At 35.5% G+C, this 16,946-nt stretch overlaps 1 protein-coding gene across 12 annotated transcripts in view; it reads right to left on the bottom strand.

Annotated features, from left to right (window-relative positions):
* Positions 1 to 16,946, bottom strand: part of CEP170 (centrosomal protein 170) — a 134,830-nt gene that overhangs the window by 65,029 nt on the left and 52,855 nt on the right. For all 12 annotated transcript variants that reach the window (XM_058533533.1, XM_058533532.1, XM_058533540.1 and 9 more), the window contains exons 4-7: positions 13,448 to 13,526; positions 2,724 to 2,782; positions 2,464 to 2,626; positions 1,444 to 1,578 (exon numbers count right to left, since the gene is read on the bottom strand). In XM_058533533.1, the coding sequence (XP_058389516.1) occupies positions 1,444 to 1,578; positions 2,464 to 2,626; positions 2,724 to 2,782; positions 13,448 to 13,526 (436 nt within the window). The remainder of the gene's footprint in view (positions 1 to 1,443; positions 1,579 to 2,463; positions 2,627 to 2,723; positions 2,783 to 13,447; positions 13,527 to 16,946) is intronic.

Here is a 16,946-nt window from a genome sequence, read left to right as displayed (position 1 = left end):
ACCATGCCAGGGCCTGGTTCAGAAACACGCAGGCAACCTACTCCCGCACCTGTGAGAGGCCAATGACATGAGAGATGTGAAAACATTTGGGAAAGTTCTTCTTCCAACTGCTGGGGGTCTTCTGAAGCAACCTCTGCTATTTTCTGCTGGATGTGATCTAAGCAGCATGCAGCCCTGACTGCTGCTGGCAGGCAGCTCTGAGTAAGAGGGGAAACTCCTACAGCCCCTGTGGCTAGAAGGGCTGAGAGACGGAGAGAAACCAGCTAGATGATGACCCTGTTGAGATGTCGCATTAACCGACCCTGCAGAGGTTCAGTGACCTAAGCTAGTAAACGTCCTTCCTGTTTAGATGCATTTCTGTTATTTGCATCTGAGGGTATGCTAAATAATACTACGTTTCTGAGCTTGGGCACCATGTTGGTCACAGAAACAAGGAAGCTGCAATGGAAATTTATTTGCAAAGTTAACAGCTTCAGTCTGGGGCACTGTAAGATCAAGTTGATAAAGCCAGCTTTCTTAGACTTGTGTCCCGGTAAAATTAGAGCATATTTAAAGAAGCAGTGTTTCCATTCTCCAGCTAAGAAAAACATCTTATTTATCTTGTAGAATTAGGGTCAAAGGTAGAAAATTGAGAAAAGTTCTGATGGAATCGATCCTTGACTCAGAGTCAGATTTAGTTTTCCATACTGCTCCCTGGTGCCTGTATTTAATTCCTCCAGTTCTGGATCCTTATCTGCCATTATTCCAGAAACTAGCTACTCCATCCTTCCGTGTTGATGTCTTTGCCAATTCCCTATGTTAACAGACAACTGATACCTCCGTTTATTTCCTAGAAATCTCAGTTTTCTGGCTTATGGCCACTTAGTTCACTAGTAAACCTCCCCAATAACAAGAGTATGTTCCTTGACTATTAATCTGAGAATGTGACCCAGAACTATTTCTTCATTCTGGCTGCTGAACTCAGCTCATCTGGTTGCTACCATATTCCAACAAATTAGGCACACTGAGGTTTTAAAGAAGCTTTAATTTCATATTACATTTCTGAACATAATAGAAATTGTTCATTTAAAAATATGATTGTATGTTTGTGAATCTAATGAAACAAGTAAAATTAGTTTGTACCTACTATTTTGGTATAATTGAAACATTTTAATAATTATTTTAAAACGTCCAGTTACATTATTAATCTATTTCCCAAGTTTTAACAATCTCATAAATAAGCTGGAAAAAATATTTTAAATAAAAGTGATTTAGAAAGATACTAGAATTAATAGTTTACGTGAGAATCATTTATAATAAATAAATTTAAATATGATAATGTCATTAAAACATTCATCAACTATTTTTTTATCAAAGAACAGCAGATATCTCTTTTCAGGGTAGACAGATTTTTGCTTAGATAATAAATTCTTCCCAAAATGTCATAGTCTGAGATTTTTTTACCTGATGTTCCAGTTTCATGACTTTTTTCTTCAGGTTTGCCATTTGCTTTGAAAGCTCTCTGTTCATCCACCTCATCATCCCCCCACCACGACGGCTGCCCGTACAATGGAGTACCCCGGGGCATCGCAGAAGTATCTGAAAAAAGGTGGGAAAAATCTGTCTAAAGCATATGAAACAGAAAAATAATACACTTTTGCAGAATGCTAGAATTGCCTGGTTAATTTATTAAGTGAAAAACAAAGTATAGTTTAGACAGCTGAAAAGTACTCTAAGATGAATAACTTATATTTGTGTAAGACTTTATTCAATGTTGGACATGACTAAATAAATGAAAGTTTGCAATGGCTAGTATCTTAAGTAATGCAAACTGCTACTGCCCAATGGCTTTTTGTTAGAGAGTAATCAGTTGTTTGGTATACAGAAATACATGAAGTCTAAATATAAAAGACAAAACTAAAGTAAATTTTGATATGAATGACCATTTTTCAATTTTTTTAAAGCCTAAGGGCATTGCACAGTAACCAAATTTAAACTAGTTGTTAACCGGACTAATAGATTTATATTTGAGCGAATTTGGTAATGTCCATCAATTTAAAAAATTGCTTTTATATGAATGGGATTATTTATGTGAAAGCATTTTTTACAGTTCCTGAAACATGATAAATATGATAATAATTATGATGATATAGCATTATTGGATATTTCCTAATTCATTTCAGTTACTATAACTCAGGAGAAAAAGCAGACAAACACGAAATAATAAAAACACCATAAGGTGAATTATATTTACTTCCCTCAAATATTTAAACATATTAAACACACCTACATCCCACATACAACTGCCATATGATTATGTGTTTTATATCGCTTTCTAATGAGAGCAGTGACTGCATTAAAACCCACTCTGAAATTGTCATTATCAATTATTTTTATACGAACATGGCCTAGTTTTTGAGAATAAGGCATGCAATTTCTTTATAATCAAGTATAAGTACGGTATTTTTAAAGAGGTTAACCTACCCATGGCTTTTTCCTCAGATTTCAGTGCTTCTGTAGCTTTGTGCTGCACTTCTGTTACAGTATCTGCCACCTTTGCATCTATGCTTTTGGCACATGCAGATTTTGATAATTCTGATTCTGAAGATTTTTGGGACAACTGAAGCTGAATGGTAAACTTCTCATGCTATAAAACATTTAAAAGTGGCAGTGAAACATCCATGAGTGAAATCAACCCTAGTAAATGGCAAGTTTAACAAAAGAAATAAGCAAAAACATTTCACCTTGAGAGCTTCTTCAGGGACCCTCATTTCTCCACGTACTACAGTGAAAAGATTTGTATGTAAACAGGGCTAAGGAAGAATATAATTTGAAAATTCTGATAATTAAGCTTCAAATGACCAAAGATAATTTAGAAATTGTCATATTTTCAACAGGTAATTATAGCAGAATTATTATAGTCCCCTTAAGAGTCAAATGTTAAAATATGCTCACAAATATAAAAATTTTCATTTTTAAATACTAAAGAAAATCTTTCAGTCTATCAAGTAATTCTAAACTTAGGTAATAATGACCTTCAAGAAACAAAAAACCAGGTAATTTAATCAAAGCACAAAAGGCACTAAGTTCTCACTAACAACAATATGACTACAAAGAAGAAAAAGCATCCGGATCACATTATATTGATAGCTAATCACAGACATGTAAAGGAAATATCTCATCAGTGATTACCCAACAGTAAATGCTGAAGGAATTCCATTACTCAGACTTCACAAGCATTGATAAAAATGAGGTTCATTTTGAAAACGCAAAAGAAATGCCGTAATTAGAGTCCATACAGCAACCACAAACACCCCTCTCCCCCAGGAACTGCAATCAGGGTCAGATCACATTATCAAACAACTGATTCTATACGGATTAGAACCAAGCACTAGATATAATGAATGCTTTCATTATTATGCCAAAAAGAACAATGCCCCCTATATTATAAAGACTCTCACTAAACAGTAGAGGTCACATTTCCCACCATTACTTAACTCTGTAATGAAAGGACTTTTATAAACACGTACTAAATTCTATTCTTCTTTACCAATTCAGAGCACCCGTGACTTCAAGGGTAGAAAGTATAATTACCACGACTACTTGGAGGGAGAAGGCTTCCTGTGCACAAGGAATAGTAAACTTGTTAACCAGTATTTAACCTGCATTTCTAGTCAATGTAATAAAAACTCAGAATTTTTTAGAATTGTAAAGAGCTTTGAGGAATACCCCCTTCATTTCCACTAACCCACCTCCCTGTTCTATAGATAAGGAACTTGAGGATGGGAGGGGCAGAACCCAAGACAACACCAGTCAACTGACTCCCAGTCCAGGGCTTCCCTATCACTTCATAATGCTTCCTATAGCTTTAAAATAGTAAAATTTTATTTTTTTTGTTATGTACTAATGCTAATACATACTTGCTGTAATACATGGAGATATGTATATATAAACTAAGTATATTTAATGAAAAATAAAAGTCTAAGAACTTTGTTTCACCCCTAAGAAACTAATGAACAGCTAGAAAAGATTCATAGCATTCCTACATTTTCAATGGAAAAACAGTATCTTAAAAAAAACTGAAAGCCATTTCTATTTTTCATTGGAAAACAAATGATTTTAGCCTGCTGTGAGGGTTTTCTGGTGCTTCAAGTTTACTCTTGGGAATGCCTGAAGGCTATTCCCCAAGGCTAGTCTGGGGCATCCTCTGTAGACTTAGACTCCTTTAAGGTCAGGGAAAACTTAAGAGGCCATACTTCTTAGGTTCAAACACTTTACCTTCTAGAAAGGTTCTTGTGTGTGGGACTAAAGAACTCAAGAATCCTCTTGTCTGGGAACTTACCTGAGAACTCTGGTATGACTAGGAGATTTAGAGACTGCCCTAGCCCCAGCTTTTACTTCCAAAGGTAGCATCTTTCTAACAGTGCAGACCTAGATAACTGTTTTTAACTTGCTGATTAAGAAGAATGACAAACTGAAGTACAATTACTCATTATGTCAATCAGTTACAAAATATACAATACAGTATTAACTACAGTCATGTCAATTATACCTGAATTTAAAAAACCCAAAAAAAAAGTTATAAAAAGTTTAAATTCTTCCTTATTAAAAATCATAATATTTATACGTTATTTCCCCATTTCTTTACATAAGACTGTGATTGCTATTCTAGGCATCTTTATGCTCAATTTATTTAAGAAATGTTTGTCTAAAAGTGGGATCATGAAACTCATCTGCAAACTAGTAATGTGATTTAAGACACTCTCCTTTATCTTAACGACAATTAAAGCTAAAAAGAGCAAAATTTTACAGTTTCAGTTACTCCTAGGAGTATGGCCTTAAAACACTAGGTGTCAGATATCATTGTGAACACATCTTTCAAAAATCATTCTAGGGGGCTGGCCCGGTGGCGCAAGCAGTTGGGTGTGCACGCTCCGCTACGGCGGCCTGGGGTTTGCCGGTTCGGATCCCGGGCACGCACCAACGCACTGCTTGGCAAGCCATGCCGTGGCGGCATCCCACATAAAGTGGAGGAAGATGGGCATGGATGTTGGCCCAGGGCCACCCTTCCTCAGCAAAAAAAAAAAGAGGAGGATTGGCAGATGTTAGCACTGGACTGATCTCCTCACAGAAAAAAAAAAAAATGATTTTAAAAATGAAGTCATTAAGGGCCTGGCCCCACGGCCAAGTAGTTCAAGTTCCACGCGCTCTGCTTCAGGAGCCTGGGTTTGTGGGTTCGAATACCGGGCACAGACCTACTCCACTCACCAGCCATGCTGTGGCAGTGTCCCACGTACAAAATAGAGGAGGACTGGCACAGATGTTAGCTCAGGGCTAATCATTCTCAAGCACACACACAAAAAAAGAGGATTGGCAAGGGAAGTTAGCTTAGAACGAATTGTCCACAAAAAAAATTTAAGTCATTAAGTTGTTTCATTGGGGAGATACCAATCATTTAGAAGAAATGGGGAAAATTTTTTTTAATTTTCCAAATATTACATAATGGATGTAATATTATTGTCCAATTTGCTGGTTGGGACAAGATTTCCAGTGTTATAAAGTTTCAAAAAGTGCTGTATTTTTACAATATTTTATGGAAAATGATACATTATTAAAAAAAATGTGACTTTCATGTTGTTGAAGACACAGATGTCAGATAAATGAGAATACTGGAATAATTATTTTATACAGTGAAAGAAAGGAAAAAGAGCATTTTTTTCTAAATTTGTATGTTTTATTTTATATGTGTGATTTAACATATATATATGTGAAGGCTATCCTTAAAAATTCTCCTTCAAGTTAGCCAAAAACTTTTCTTTTTGGATCTTCTCATTAGGATATGGTAAATTTCCTTTCACTGTATTTGATAGTGAAATATATAATTATGCTAAATTAGAGTCCACACTGTACTAACAAGGAAAATCCTAGAAGATGCCCAAGGTTTAAAAGTTAATAGCAGAAAACCTTCCAGGGGCTGGCCCGGTGGCATGGTGGTTAAGTTCGCGTGTTCTGCTTCAGCAGCCTGGGGTTTGTGGGTTCAGATCCTGGGCACGGACCTACTCACCGCTCATCAAGCCATGCTGAGGTGGTGTCCCACACAGAAGAACTAGAAGGACCTACAACTAGGATATACAACTATGTACTGGGGCTTTGGGGAGAAAAAAGAGAAAAGAGGAAGATTGGCAACAGACGTTAGCTCAGGGCCAATCTTCCTCAAAAAAAATATATATATCATTTTATTTCAGCAAATGAATACCTTGTCCAACTTGTAGAAGACCCTGTTCTATAGGAATATAGCTTTTAAACAACTTCTCTTCTATGACTTTATTCTTTTATCTAATAGCTCATCTTAATTTCTTAAGTTCCCTTCTTTCAAGCTTTGAGAAAATTGTCCTCCATTTTTGAAATTTGGAAAGTGTGTTCATGTTTTGTTGTGGATATCAACCGCATTAATCACATTAATTAACCCCTCCTTGATCATATTAACAGCCATTATCTGGATTGCCAAGCAAACAGCTCTACATATAGTACTCCAAGTAAAGATAAATCATCAACTTAGGAGCTACGACAATGACTTTTACCTTGTTTCTAATACGATTAACCCAATCATTTTGTGAATCACTACGGCAGGAGCAGATAACTTCTTTGGGAAAAGAACCCCATTTTTAAAAATTAAGGTACTGGGTTCTTATAATGACTTGTATGAATGGGATGATGAGGAGGGGGCATCTTGAGATTCAAGGTATTTAAGTAATGTTTAAGTCATCTTCCACTTTTAAACATGAAAACCATACCATACTCTGATTTTCCTCCCAGCTCACTAGTGGTTCCTTCTTAGTCTTTTTTTCTGGTTTCTCATCTCTCCTACCTCTTAATGTCGGAATGTACCAGGTTTCAGTCCTTGTACCTCTTATCAATCTATATTCACTCCCTTGGTGATATCATTTGGTCTCAAGGTTTTAAATATTATTTATATAACGAAAATTCCCAAATTTTTGTCTTTAGCCTATACCTCTTCCTTGGCTTCAGCTTGCAGATCCAAAATGTCCAAAGTCAACTTCACAGACTTCTGCTTCTGGCCAAGATGGAGCAAAAGGAACCAAATTTACTCTCACATTTGAAATAACAAAAAAATGGACAAAATACTCGAAACAATGGTTTTCAAGATAATCAACATCAGGGAACAAAAGACAGTGATTCTTGAGTGAAAAGAAACAAACCAGGGTGAGTCCAATCACTGCCCCAGCTCAAAGAGAGCTTCCAGGTCACACTGCAAGGAGGGGCAATCCAGTCAGAGCCTGGCAGACTCCCTGAGCTGTGGAGGACATGAGGTTCAGGGTCTGATGAGACCAGGGTGACTAGAGGTCATGGGACTGAGTACTGAAAAGAGAGCTGCACAGAGAGAAAATTCCAGAGATCTTCAGAAGGTCTTGCTTAAGTATTCAGCTGAGTACTGACGTGAGAAAACTACTCCCTAGGACTGGGGCAAGGACCACCTGAAAGTATTAGAGGTAATAGCACCCAGTGTTCACACAGGGCCAGGAACAGTGTCAGCTTCCAACAGCCAGGCTGGAAAACCCCTTGAATCATGAGCCACTGGATAAAGCAGAGGTCAGCAAATTTTTTCTGTCAAGGGCCAAACAGTAAATATTTCAGGTTTTTCAGGCCATATGATCTCTGTTACAACTACTCAATTCTACTGTGGTAGTACAAAAGCAGCTATAGAAATATGTAAATGAGTGGGTATGGCTGTGTTCCAATAAAACTTTATTTACCAATACAGGCTGAGGGCCAGATTTGCCAATGGGTTTGCTGACCCCTATCACAGAGAATACAGAAAAGTCTTGCCTCGTAGTTGGGGAATAATTCACTCCAGACTAATCTTAGAAGCCTAACAAATCTTAAAAATAAGACCCAAAACGATAAACTGTTTCCAAGTAACCTGTGTCCCCAAACAAAGCTCAAAAATATTTACAGGAATACAAAAATATGCACCCAATACTCCACAAGGTAAAATTCACAATGTCTGCCATCCAATCAAAAATTACTATGCATGCAAAAACCAACCAATTGAAACTGATGCAGAACTGACACAAACGTCATGTTTGTGTCATGTTTAAATGTTTAAAACAGTTACTATGACCACATTCCATATGTTCAAAAAGTTAAGTAAACAGCTTGGAAGACATCAAAAACAAAATTCAAATTCAACTTCTAGAGATGAAAACTATCCTGGATGGGTTAACAGCAGATTAGACATCGACAAAGAAAAGATTAGTAAACTTAAAAACACAGCAATAACAACCCAAATTGAAACAGAGAGAATAGATAATTTTAAAAAATAACATAAATAGCATCACTAAGCTGGGAGACAACTTCACATAGCCTAATATGCATTTAATTAAAGTCCTTGAAGGAAAAGCCGGGGGGGGGGGTACACAAAAAAATTTGAAGAAATAATAGCTGAAAATTTTTCTAAATTTGATAAAACTATAAACCCACAGATCCAAGAAGCCCAACAAATCCCAAGTACAAGAAACATGAAGAAAACTACATCAAGGCACATCATAATCGAATTGCGCAAAACCAGGGATAAAGGGAAACAACGGTGGTGAGAATACAGTGGAGCAACATCTTTAAATTACTAAAAAGAAAGAAATGTCACCTAGAATTCTGTACCCAGCAATAATAACTTCCAATAACTAAGGTGAAATACTTTTCCAGACATATAACAGCTGAAAGAATTCATCACCAGCAGAGCCATACTACAAGAAATGTTAAAGGAAGCCCTTGAGGCAGAAAGAAAATTATACTACATGAAAGTATGGATCTATGAAAAGGAATGAAGAGCACGAGAAATGGTAGCTACATTGGTTTAAGATATATGGGCATAAAAAATATAAGATATTTTTCTTATTTAAATCTCTTTAAAAGATACTTGACTTTTTACTAATAATGCAGTATGGAGTTTGTAACATATTTAAAAATAAAATGTATGACAACCATGGCACAAAGGTCAGGAGAGAAGAAATGCAAGTACACTACTGTAAGGTTCCCATACTATATGTGAAGTGGCATAACGTCACTTGAAGATACAACTTAAAATTGAAGATGCAATTATAAATCTTAAAAGCAACCACTACAACAAAGATTTATAGCTAATACGCCAACAAAGGAGACAAAATGGAATCACAAAAAATGTTCAAATAATACAAAAGAAATAAGGAGAAAAAGAAAACAAAAAACCAATGGGGTAAATAGAACACAAATATTAAGATGACATTTAAACCTCACCACATCGGTAATCACATTAAATGTGAATGATCTCAATCCCCAAAGGAAGGCAGAAATGATCAAATTGAATAAAAAAAGTAAGACCAACCATGAGCTACCAACTTTAAAAGTAAAGACACAAACAGGTTAAAAGTGAAAGAATGTAAAAGACACACCCTGTTAACACTAATCAAAAAAAGCTGGAACAACTGTATCAACATCTAGACAAACCAGATTTCTAAGACAAACCAGATTTCTGATTTATCATGGATAAAGCAGGTCATTTTATAATGACAAAGGGGGTCAATTCATCAAGAGGACATAGTAATCCTAAATGTTTACGTACCTAGTGACAGAGTCTCAAATTAGATGAAGCAAAAAATTCTGCAAAGAGAAGTAGACAAATCCAACTACAGCCTGAGATTTCAGTACCTCTTTCTCAATAATTGGTAGAACAGACAACAAACCAGAAAGACAGAGATGTGAACAACACTACCAACCAACCTGGCCTGACATCAATAAAACACTCCACCCCAAAACAGCAGCATGCACATTCTTTTCAAGTACATATGGAACATTTACCAAGATAGACCAGATATATTCTGGGCCACAGGGCAAGTCTCAATAAATTGAAAAGGATTTGAGACATACAAAGTATGTGCTCTGACCACTATGGAATTAACTTAGAAATCAATAACAGAAAGTCTCCGGGAAAATCTCCAAATATTTGGAAACTAAATAACAAACTTACAGATAACCTGTGACTCAAAGAAAAATCAAGAGAAATTAGAAAGTATTTTGAATATTAAAGCAGTACTTATGGGAAAATTTATAGCACTGAACACCTATATTAGAAAAGAAGGTCTTAAATGAATACCTTAGCTTTTACCTAAAGGAAAGAAATTAATAAAGACAGCAGAAATCAAATAGAAAACAATAGCAATAGACAAAATTCAATTAAACCAAACCAAAATTAAAGCAAAATCTTGTTTTTTTGAGATCTTTCAGTTTTCTCCATGAAATCTGCTTTACCCACAGAATTCTGTATGTCAGTTAAAGGTGACTCAACATTTTTCCAATTGCTTAAGTCAATTGCAAAATCTTGGATTCACCCTTGACTCTTCTCTTTCGCTCAGTCTTCATTCAACGTAACCAGAATATGACTGGCTCCATCTTCAAAACACATCCAGAACCCTATCATTTCTCACTACCTCCGCGTCTACCACCCTGGTCCAAACCTCCACTACTGCTCCCTCGGGACCACTGCCACTGCCTCCTAGCTGGTCTCTCTCTTTTCCCCCCTGCCCACTTCCACCTTTAGTCTGTGAACAGAGTAGCCAGAGGAGCTTTTTCAACACAAAAGTCATTATCAGGTCACTGCTCTGATGAAAACCCTCCAACAGCTCCCCATTTCACTTAGAATAAGTCAAATCCTTAAAACGTCCTATTAGGGCTGATACACTGGCCCCCCACATCCTCCTACTCTTCACTGACTCCAGCCACACAGACTTTTAACGCTCTTCCTCAAACATGCCAGACACGTTCCTGCTTCAAGTCCTTTGCACTTAACTCGTCTCTCTGCCTGAAGAGCAATTTCTCCAGACGTCCACATGGCCAGCTCCCTCACTTCCTGTGTACCTCTGTTCCAATGTTGGCTCTCAGTGAGGTCTTCATCAACATTTTTTTTAAAACCATAACTTTGCACTCACCACCACTAGCTCTCTGTATCCCCCACTCACAGTTGCTCTCCACAGAACTTGTCACCTCTATTATTCTTTCTATGTGTGCTGTCAGCTCCCTCCGACCCCGTTAAAGTGCAAGCTCCAGGAGGAGAGAGACTGTGGTCTGTTTTATGCACTGCTGTCTCCCCAGCCCACGGGGGCTATGCTTGGCACACAGGAGACATTTAATAAATAATTGTGAAATGCATACACTTAGGCTTGCTTATCTGCTACATTTTTGGCCACTTGGGAGATTTATTAGCTCTTTCTGAAGTTTATTTTGATTACTGCAGCATTTATTTTATTACCCCTCATGAGTTTACAGTCAGTTCTTAAACTTGGATATTTCACTACTCGCTTTTCTAAATCACATAATTTCTCTAGTTAGAAAAAATACCTTGGGCAGATAAATTTTGTTTCCTAGTTCTAGTCTCAATTAATGGTAAAATGTTCTTTCTGTTGCTGTGGCATTTTAATTAAATCATTTTCCACTCCAAGGTACAGCAGTTTGCAGACTGGCTAACTATTAAGCTTAATTTTAATACAAATAAAGCACAATATTTACTTCAGTCTGGTATAACTAAATACAGAACAAGTAAATGTAATATATGAAATTTGTTTTTAAAACTTCATCCTACTTAATAAAGCTTCTGCCACTCTAAGAGCCCAACATTCATTTATGTATAGTGCTCAAAAATCATAAGCAATATGAGTTTTTTTTTTTTTTTTTTGGTGAGGAAGATTGGCCCTGAGCTAACATCTGTGCCAATCTTCCTCTATTTTGTATGTGGGTTGCCACCACAGCATGACTTGATGAGTAGTGTAGGTCCGCGCCCGGCATCTGAACCTGTGAACCCAGGCCGCCGAAGCAGAGCGTACCAAACTTAACCACTATGCCACTGGGCCAGCCTCAAGATGCTATTTTAAAATAATAAAATTAGCTGAGCCTAACCTGAGTATTTGGATAGCAGGTCTGACTCAACACTGACTTACAACCCTGAAGAAGTCTTTTGGAACAAAACATTTGTCCCAGAAATTTTAGACAGACATATTATGAGCTAGTGTATAAGAAGGAAATAGGTTCACTATTAAGAAATTATTGTACAGTCTGTAAAAGCATGTGTTATTTCTTAATAATTTCTTCTTGATTTAACATTTGAAGTAAACTTTGTAGAGTTTTATTAAAACCCAAATTTCCTACTATTTTCTCACATTTTAAAGCAGCTGATGTCAAATGGATTAGGGAGGTACTAAAATTCAAAATATACTTGTATTTATTTTTGGATGAAACTTATTATGCTGGTGAGAAGTGACTCATGAATCAAGGCTTTAATGCTAATTCTTAATCATTTTATGTGATACATATTTTTTAAAGGATTTAAAATATACAACTCAAAAGTATTAATACTTAATGGTTTCACTTTTCATGTTTCTTTGGCTCTACAAGTGTAAAGGTTATATGATGGGCTATAAAGCTATTTTTTCATAAATTTTAAGTTAAGTATAAAGTAAAAACTAGTTATGCTCTAAGAACAATCTGACAGTATTAGGATGTGTCTTTTATCTAAGCATCAACTCTACTTAGCTGAGACTGCATTTTCTCTGCTTGAATGTTTCCGTCCATCCAAGCTGCCAATACGTCTAATACGCTCCTTAATACTGAAGTCCAGATAAATGTAGTACTTGAAAAATGAAAACTCAAGAAAAACATTCAGCATAATGGAGACTATCTGTATTTTAATTAAATACAAATAAGTCCTCTTTACAAAGCTTTCTGCCTTGTATGAATAGAAATATTTTTATTCTTCTTCCATCATGTCCCTTCTCTTTACTAGTGATTCTTTACCCTACCCTAGGGAGTAGGAAACAGTCATGTCCCTGTTCAGTTCTTAGAATCCTATTTTTAAACAAAAGAATTTTAACCACACACTAAATGCATGATGTACTTAATCAGGCAGCGTGGGTCTTAGAAGACACAGGATATTGAAAAATTTGAATTAAACAGGCAATACAGATGGAATGCATAAAATGGAGTAAAAGTAGGGATGGAAGGAAAGCTAGGTAATTAAATTCTTACATTTCTCTCAGGAGACTGATCTGTACCATTATCGTCCAATCAAAAAAAATCCCTAGGCTGGGCTAATATTAAACACTCCCCTGTCCTCTCCCCTCATTCTTTGGTACCCAAATTATACATGCAATAGCACTGAAGGGAGACCTCTGCTGAAACTATACATAGAGAGAGGGCAAAAACAAAGCTGAGTCCATCAACTTGTCCATGATTATTTTTAGGAACAGACATAGTAACCAAAAAACATACATATTATTTTTAAACATGTATTTTAGTATGGGAAAGCACAGAGACTTCTAGCTTGCCTATATTGTGAATTCTTAAGTCTCAAGAAATGTTCATTTACACCAGAGTAAAGATTTTTGAATAAATTTAATAAATGCACAAAATCATATAAGGATATCATATCCAAATCTCAGCTTATCTTCAAGTTTCAAGGTGATATAAGTCTGTTCTGGAATCCTTACATCATTCACAAAAGTCTACAAGGAAAAAAAAAGATGCCAGGTTATATATGAAGTATTAACGATCACATTTCAGACAAGCAAATATTCAAACCCGATACTTAGAAGCACATATGGTATGGTGGCCACTGCAGCTTGTGAATCATAAAATGTGCCACGCATCTTATAGACGGATAGAAATTTCATCACTAAGCCCTTGATCATTATTACTAGTAACACACAAAGAATCAGGCGGCACTAAGTCCACCGTGCTGCCAAGACAAATTAGGCACCTAAAAACGATGCCAAGAACAGCTCCTCATCGGAAGCTGGCAAACCGTAAAGGGTAAAATACTTAACTCTCGATTATCACCAGGGTCCACTGGACTCAATTTTAGCTTTTTAAACAATTTTAATTATTTGTGAGGATTGATATTTCATTACTTCTATTCTTAGAATTCTTTGAAAGAACGAAAAGAAAGTTTACTTTAAAAAACTGAATAAAACTCATTCTATTTTACACCTGCCCTCTGAGTCCTTTGGACCCTTTCATGAATCTAAGATGCATTATGGGATCTCAGTGATCTTCTTTGTTCTATATTGTAAAACATTCTGCTATTTCATCATCTTGTAATTATTTCATCATTACTCATCAATTATTTCTAACTATGCTGAAAATGACCAAAATAATAAGTAAGCAGAAGAATGATGGAATTACCTAGAATATCACAATCCAACAAACACATACTGCAAGCCACAAATGCAAGCTACACAATTAGTTTTTCTTTGATAAGCTAAACTTCAAAAATTTAGAATTTTTAGAACTAAATAGAAGTTAATACACAATTAAATTTTCTAGCAGCCACATTAAAAAGATAAAAGAAAGAGGTGAAATTAATTTTAATAATATACTACTTTTAATTAACCCATATGTCCAAAATAATACCATTTCAACAAAAAAAATCAATATAAATAATAATTTTACTTTTGTTTTTACTTTTTTTTTAGACTGGTCACATTTCAAGTGCTCAGAAGCCACACATGGCTAGTGGCTACTGCAGTGAGAAGAACAGAGCTAGACGGATGACGCAATCATGAAATAAATCATCACTATTGCATCGACCTTCAGTTTTCTTACTGAAGAACTGCCCAAAATATTGTACCATCTTTCCAAGAAGATATAAAAGACACCTGGAGACACTATCTTTGTGCTTTTTTAAAGCTATCAAAGAGCATAACTGAGAATTCAGCATTTTTCACTTAACGTCCATAAAGGCAAAGAGAAGAAAACAGACAGGAAGGTTATTTCACAATTATAAGATGAACACAAAAAGACAGATAGCAGCACTCGTGGTTATAATAACAATGATAAAATTGATAATGACGTAAGCAAAATATCAGAGACCATGAGTCTTCAGATGAAGACAATCCTAGGTGAATTTTCTCTAACATGAGAATTTTCTCTAACGTAAAAAGAGAGATGAATATAGGGTATTTTTCATCCAGTTAGCCATTCAGTAAGAAGGATCATGCAATATTGTTTCAACAAGATCCTAAACCATTCTGTATTTTAAAAGAAATTTTGACAGTATTCTTTCATTTTTTGATGTTTGTGTTCCAACACTTATTTGATTTAGTTTGTAAGTAGACAGACGCTCAGGCAGGTATCTACACAAAGGTAACTGGAAGGAATAGACGATGCAGAAATAAAATTATTGGATTGATCTTCTAACTTTGTTTATAAGTCTAAACATAAAAAATGTTTTGCAATTGTGGAACAAAGAAAATGACCATCCTCTTAATAAAATTTTAAGCTGTCAAAGTCTTAAAAAGAACTCATTTTAACAATGCAAGAGCAGAAGAACTAGGAATAATGATAAACAAGAACCAGCTACAGTTGTACTTAAAATCTGGAATCAACATTTATAAAATGGATATATCTCCCAGGTGAATGCATGACAACTGATGAACAGTTAGTGGCATTCAAAGAACATTACTCATTTTGTATATTATGTACCTTTCAACACCAGGAAAATATGGAACAAAAATTTGGGTCTGTCATGCCTAATTTTTTATTAAAATTTTAAGCTGTTTTTCATTATTCTTACATCTGTAAATTATTTATAAAAAGACTTAAAGGGTCTATTGGACACAGATGGTAAATGGTCACGACTATTTTTCCTGACATACTGGAAGTTAGACACCTAGAATTGGCTAGCTTTATAGAAGACAGAACAATGTTCTACTTAATTGCCTGGAATGCAGACATTATATAAACACCCAACAAGTTTTTCTTTGATAAGCTAAACTTTAAAAATTATTTTACTCTTTCCATTGGAATTCCATTTTTTCCATCTTCTATTTTATTGGATTTGAGATGGCCAAAATACCTTATTTGGGAAGGCTCCCTCTGCAGCGAGGAGGTTTAGAAGGGTCCTGAATGACATACAGTAAAATACATAAGGGGATTATGTTATTATGGGCCTATTCTCAAATTCCTATGCATAACTGGCACTTTGTAGTATGTCATAGAAAACCACTTTCTAAGTCCACCAAAACAAAAAAAAGAAGAAGAAGTAGTTGTGATCTTAAATCCAAGTACAGATATATGGAGATAGTGGAATACTGCTAAAACTCAAGACCACATCTTAGTATGATTTATGAATATTCCTAAATCACAAGCTTCTAACACGCTTCACAGAAAGGTTGAAACGTTAACACAAAGAAAATTCAAAGGCTTCAGGCATTTGTAATCTCTAATTTCAGGTTCATTTCCAAAATGAACATTTTAGAGTATTTTAAAACTTATATCTTGAATTTACCAAAATTTTCTATGTATAATTACAAAACAGAAAAGCTGAGGAAAATGATGGAAAAGAAAAGAGAAGAATAAAAGAAAACATGAATTCACTGATGTTTGGTATGCAGAAGACAAACAATTAGGCACACCATATAAAAGCAATGCCACGGTTTTAGGTCAATTTTATTTAAAACTGCCTCAATCTAAAACACCATATTTACTTAAAAGGCCTAAGACGACCTATAAGATCCACTTTAAGCTTAAGATTGCTCAACTCTCTTAAATACTAAGCACCTATTGTGTGTTTAACATATGTACTAGGTACTTTCAGAGATCCAAAAACATACAATTTTAACATGCTGGCATTTATGACAGAAATATTCCCTAAGGTCTAAAAAGACTCAGGAAATACGAGCCAGACACAAAGTTTCAGCTCACAAAAATGCAAGTGAAAACACCTGGGGGAAAACAGTCTCCTGAAGGTCTAAAATTATAAGAGGAGGAGAGAAAATCTCAAAGAGTAACAGGTAAAAAAATCACTTTAATAAATTAAATATGGAAAGAAAAATATGTTTTGTTTCTTATGTCAACGTCATTTGATCACATCTCTCCACGACGAGTAGGACAGATGAGGACAATGAGGCACAGATAATGAAGTG

This window comes from Diceros bicornis, chromosome 38, assembly GCF_020826845.1.
Source record: "Diceros bicornis minor isolate mBicDic1 chromosome 38, mDicBic1.mat.cur, whole genome shotgun sequence".
NCBI classification, from domain to species: domain Eukaryota; kingdom Metazoa; phylum Chordata; class Mammalia; order Perissodactyla; family Rhinocerotidae; genus Diceros; species Diceros bicornis.
This window is presented reverse-complemented; position numbering and strand designations above follow the sequence as displayed.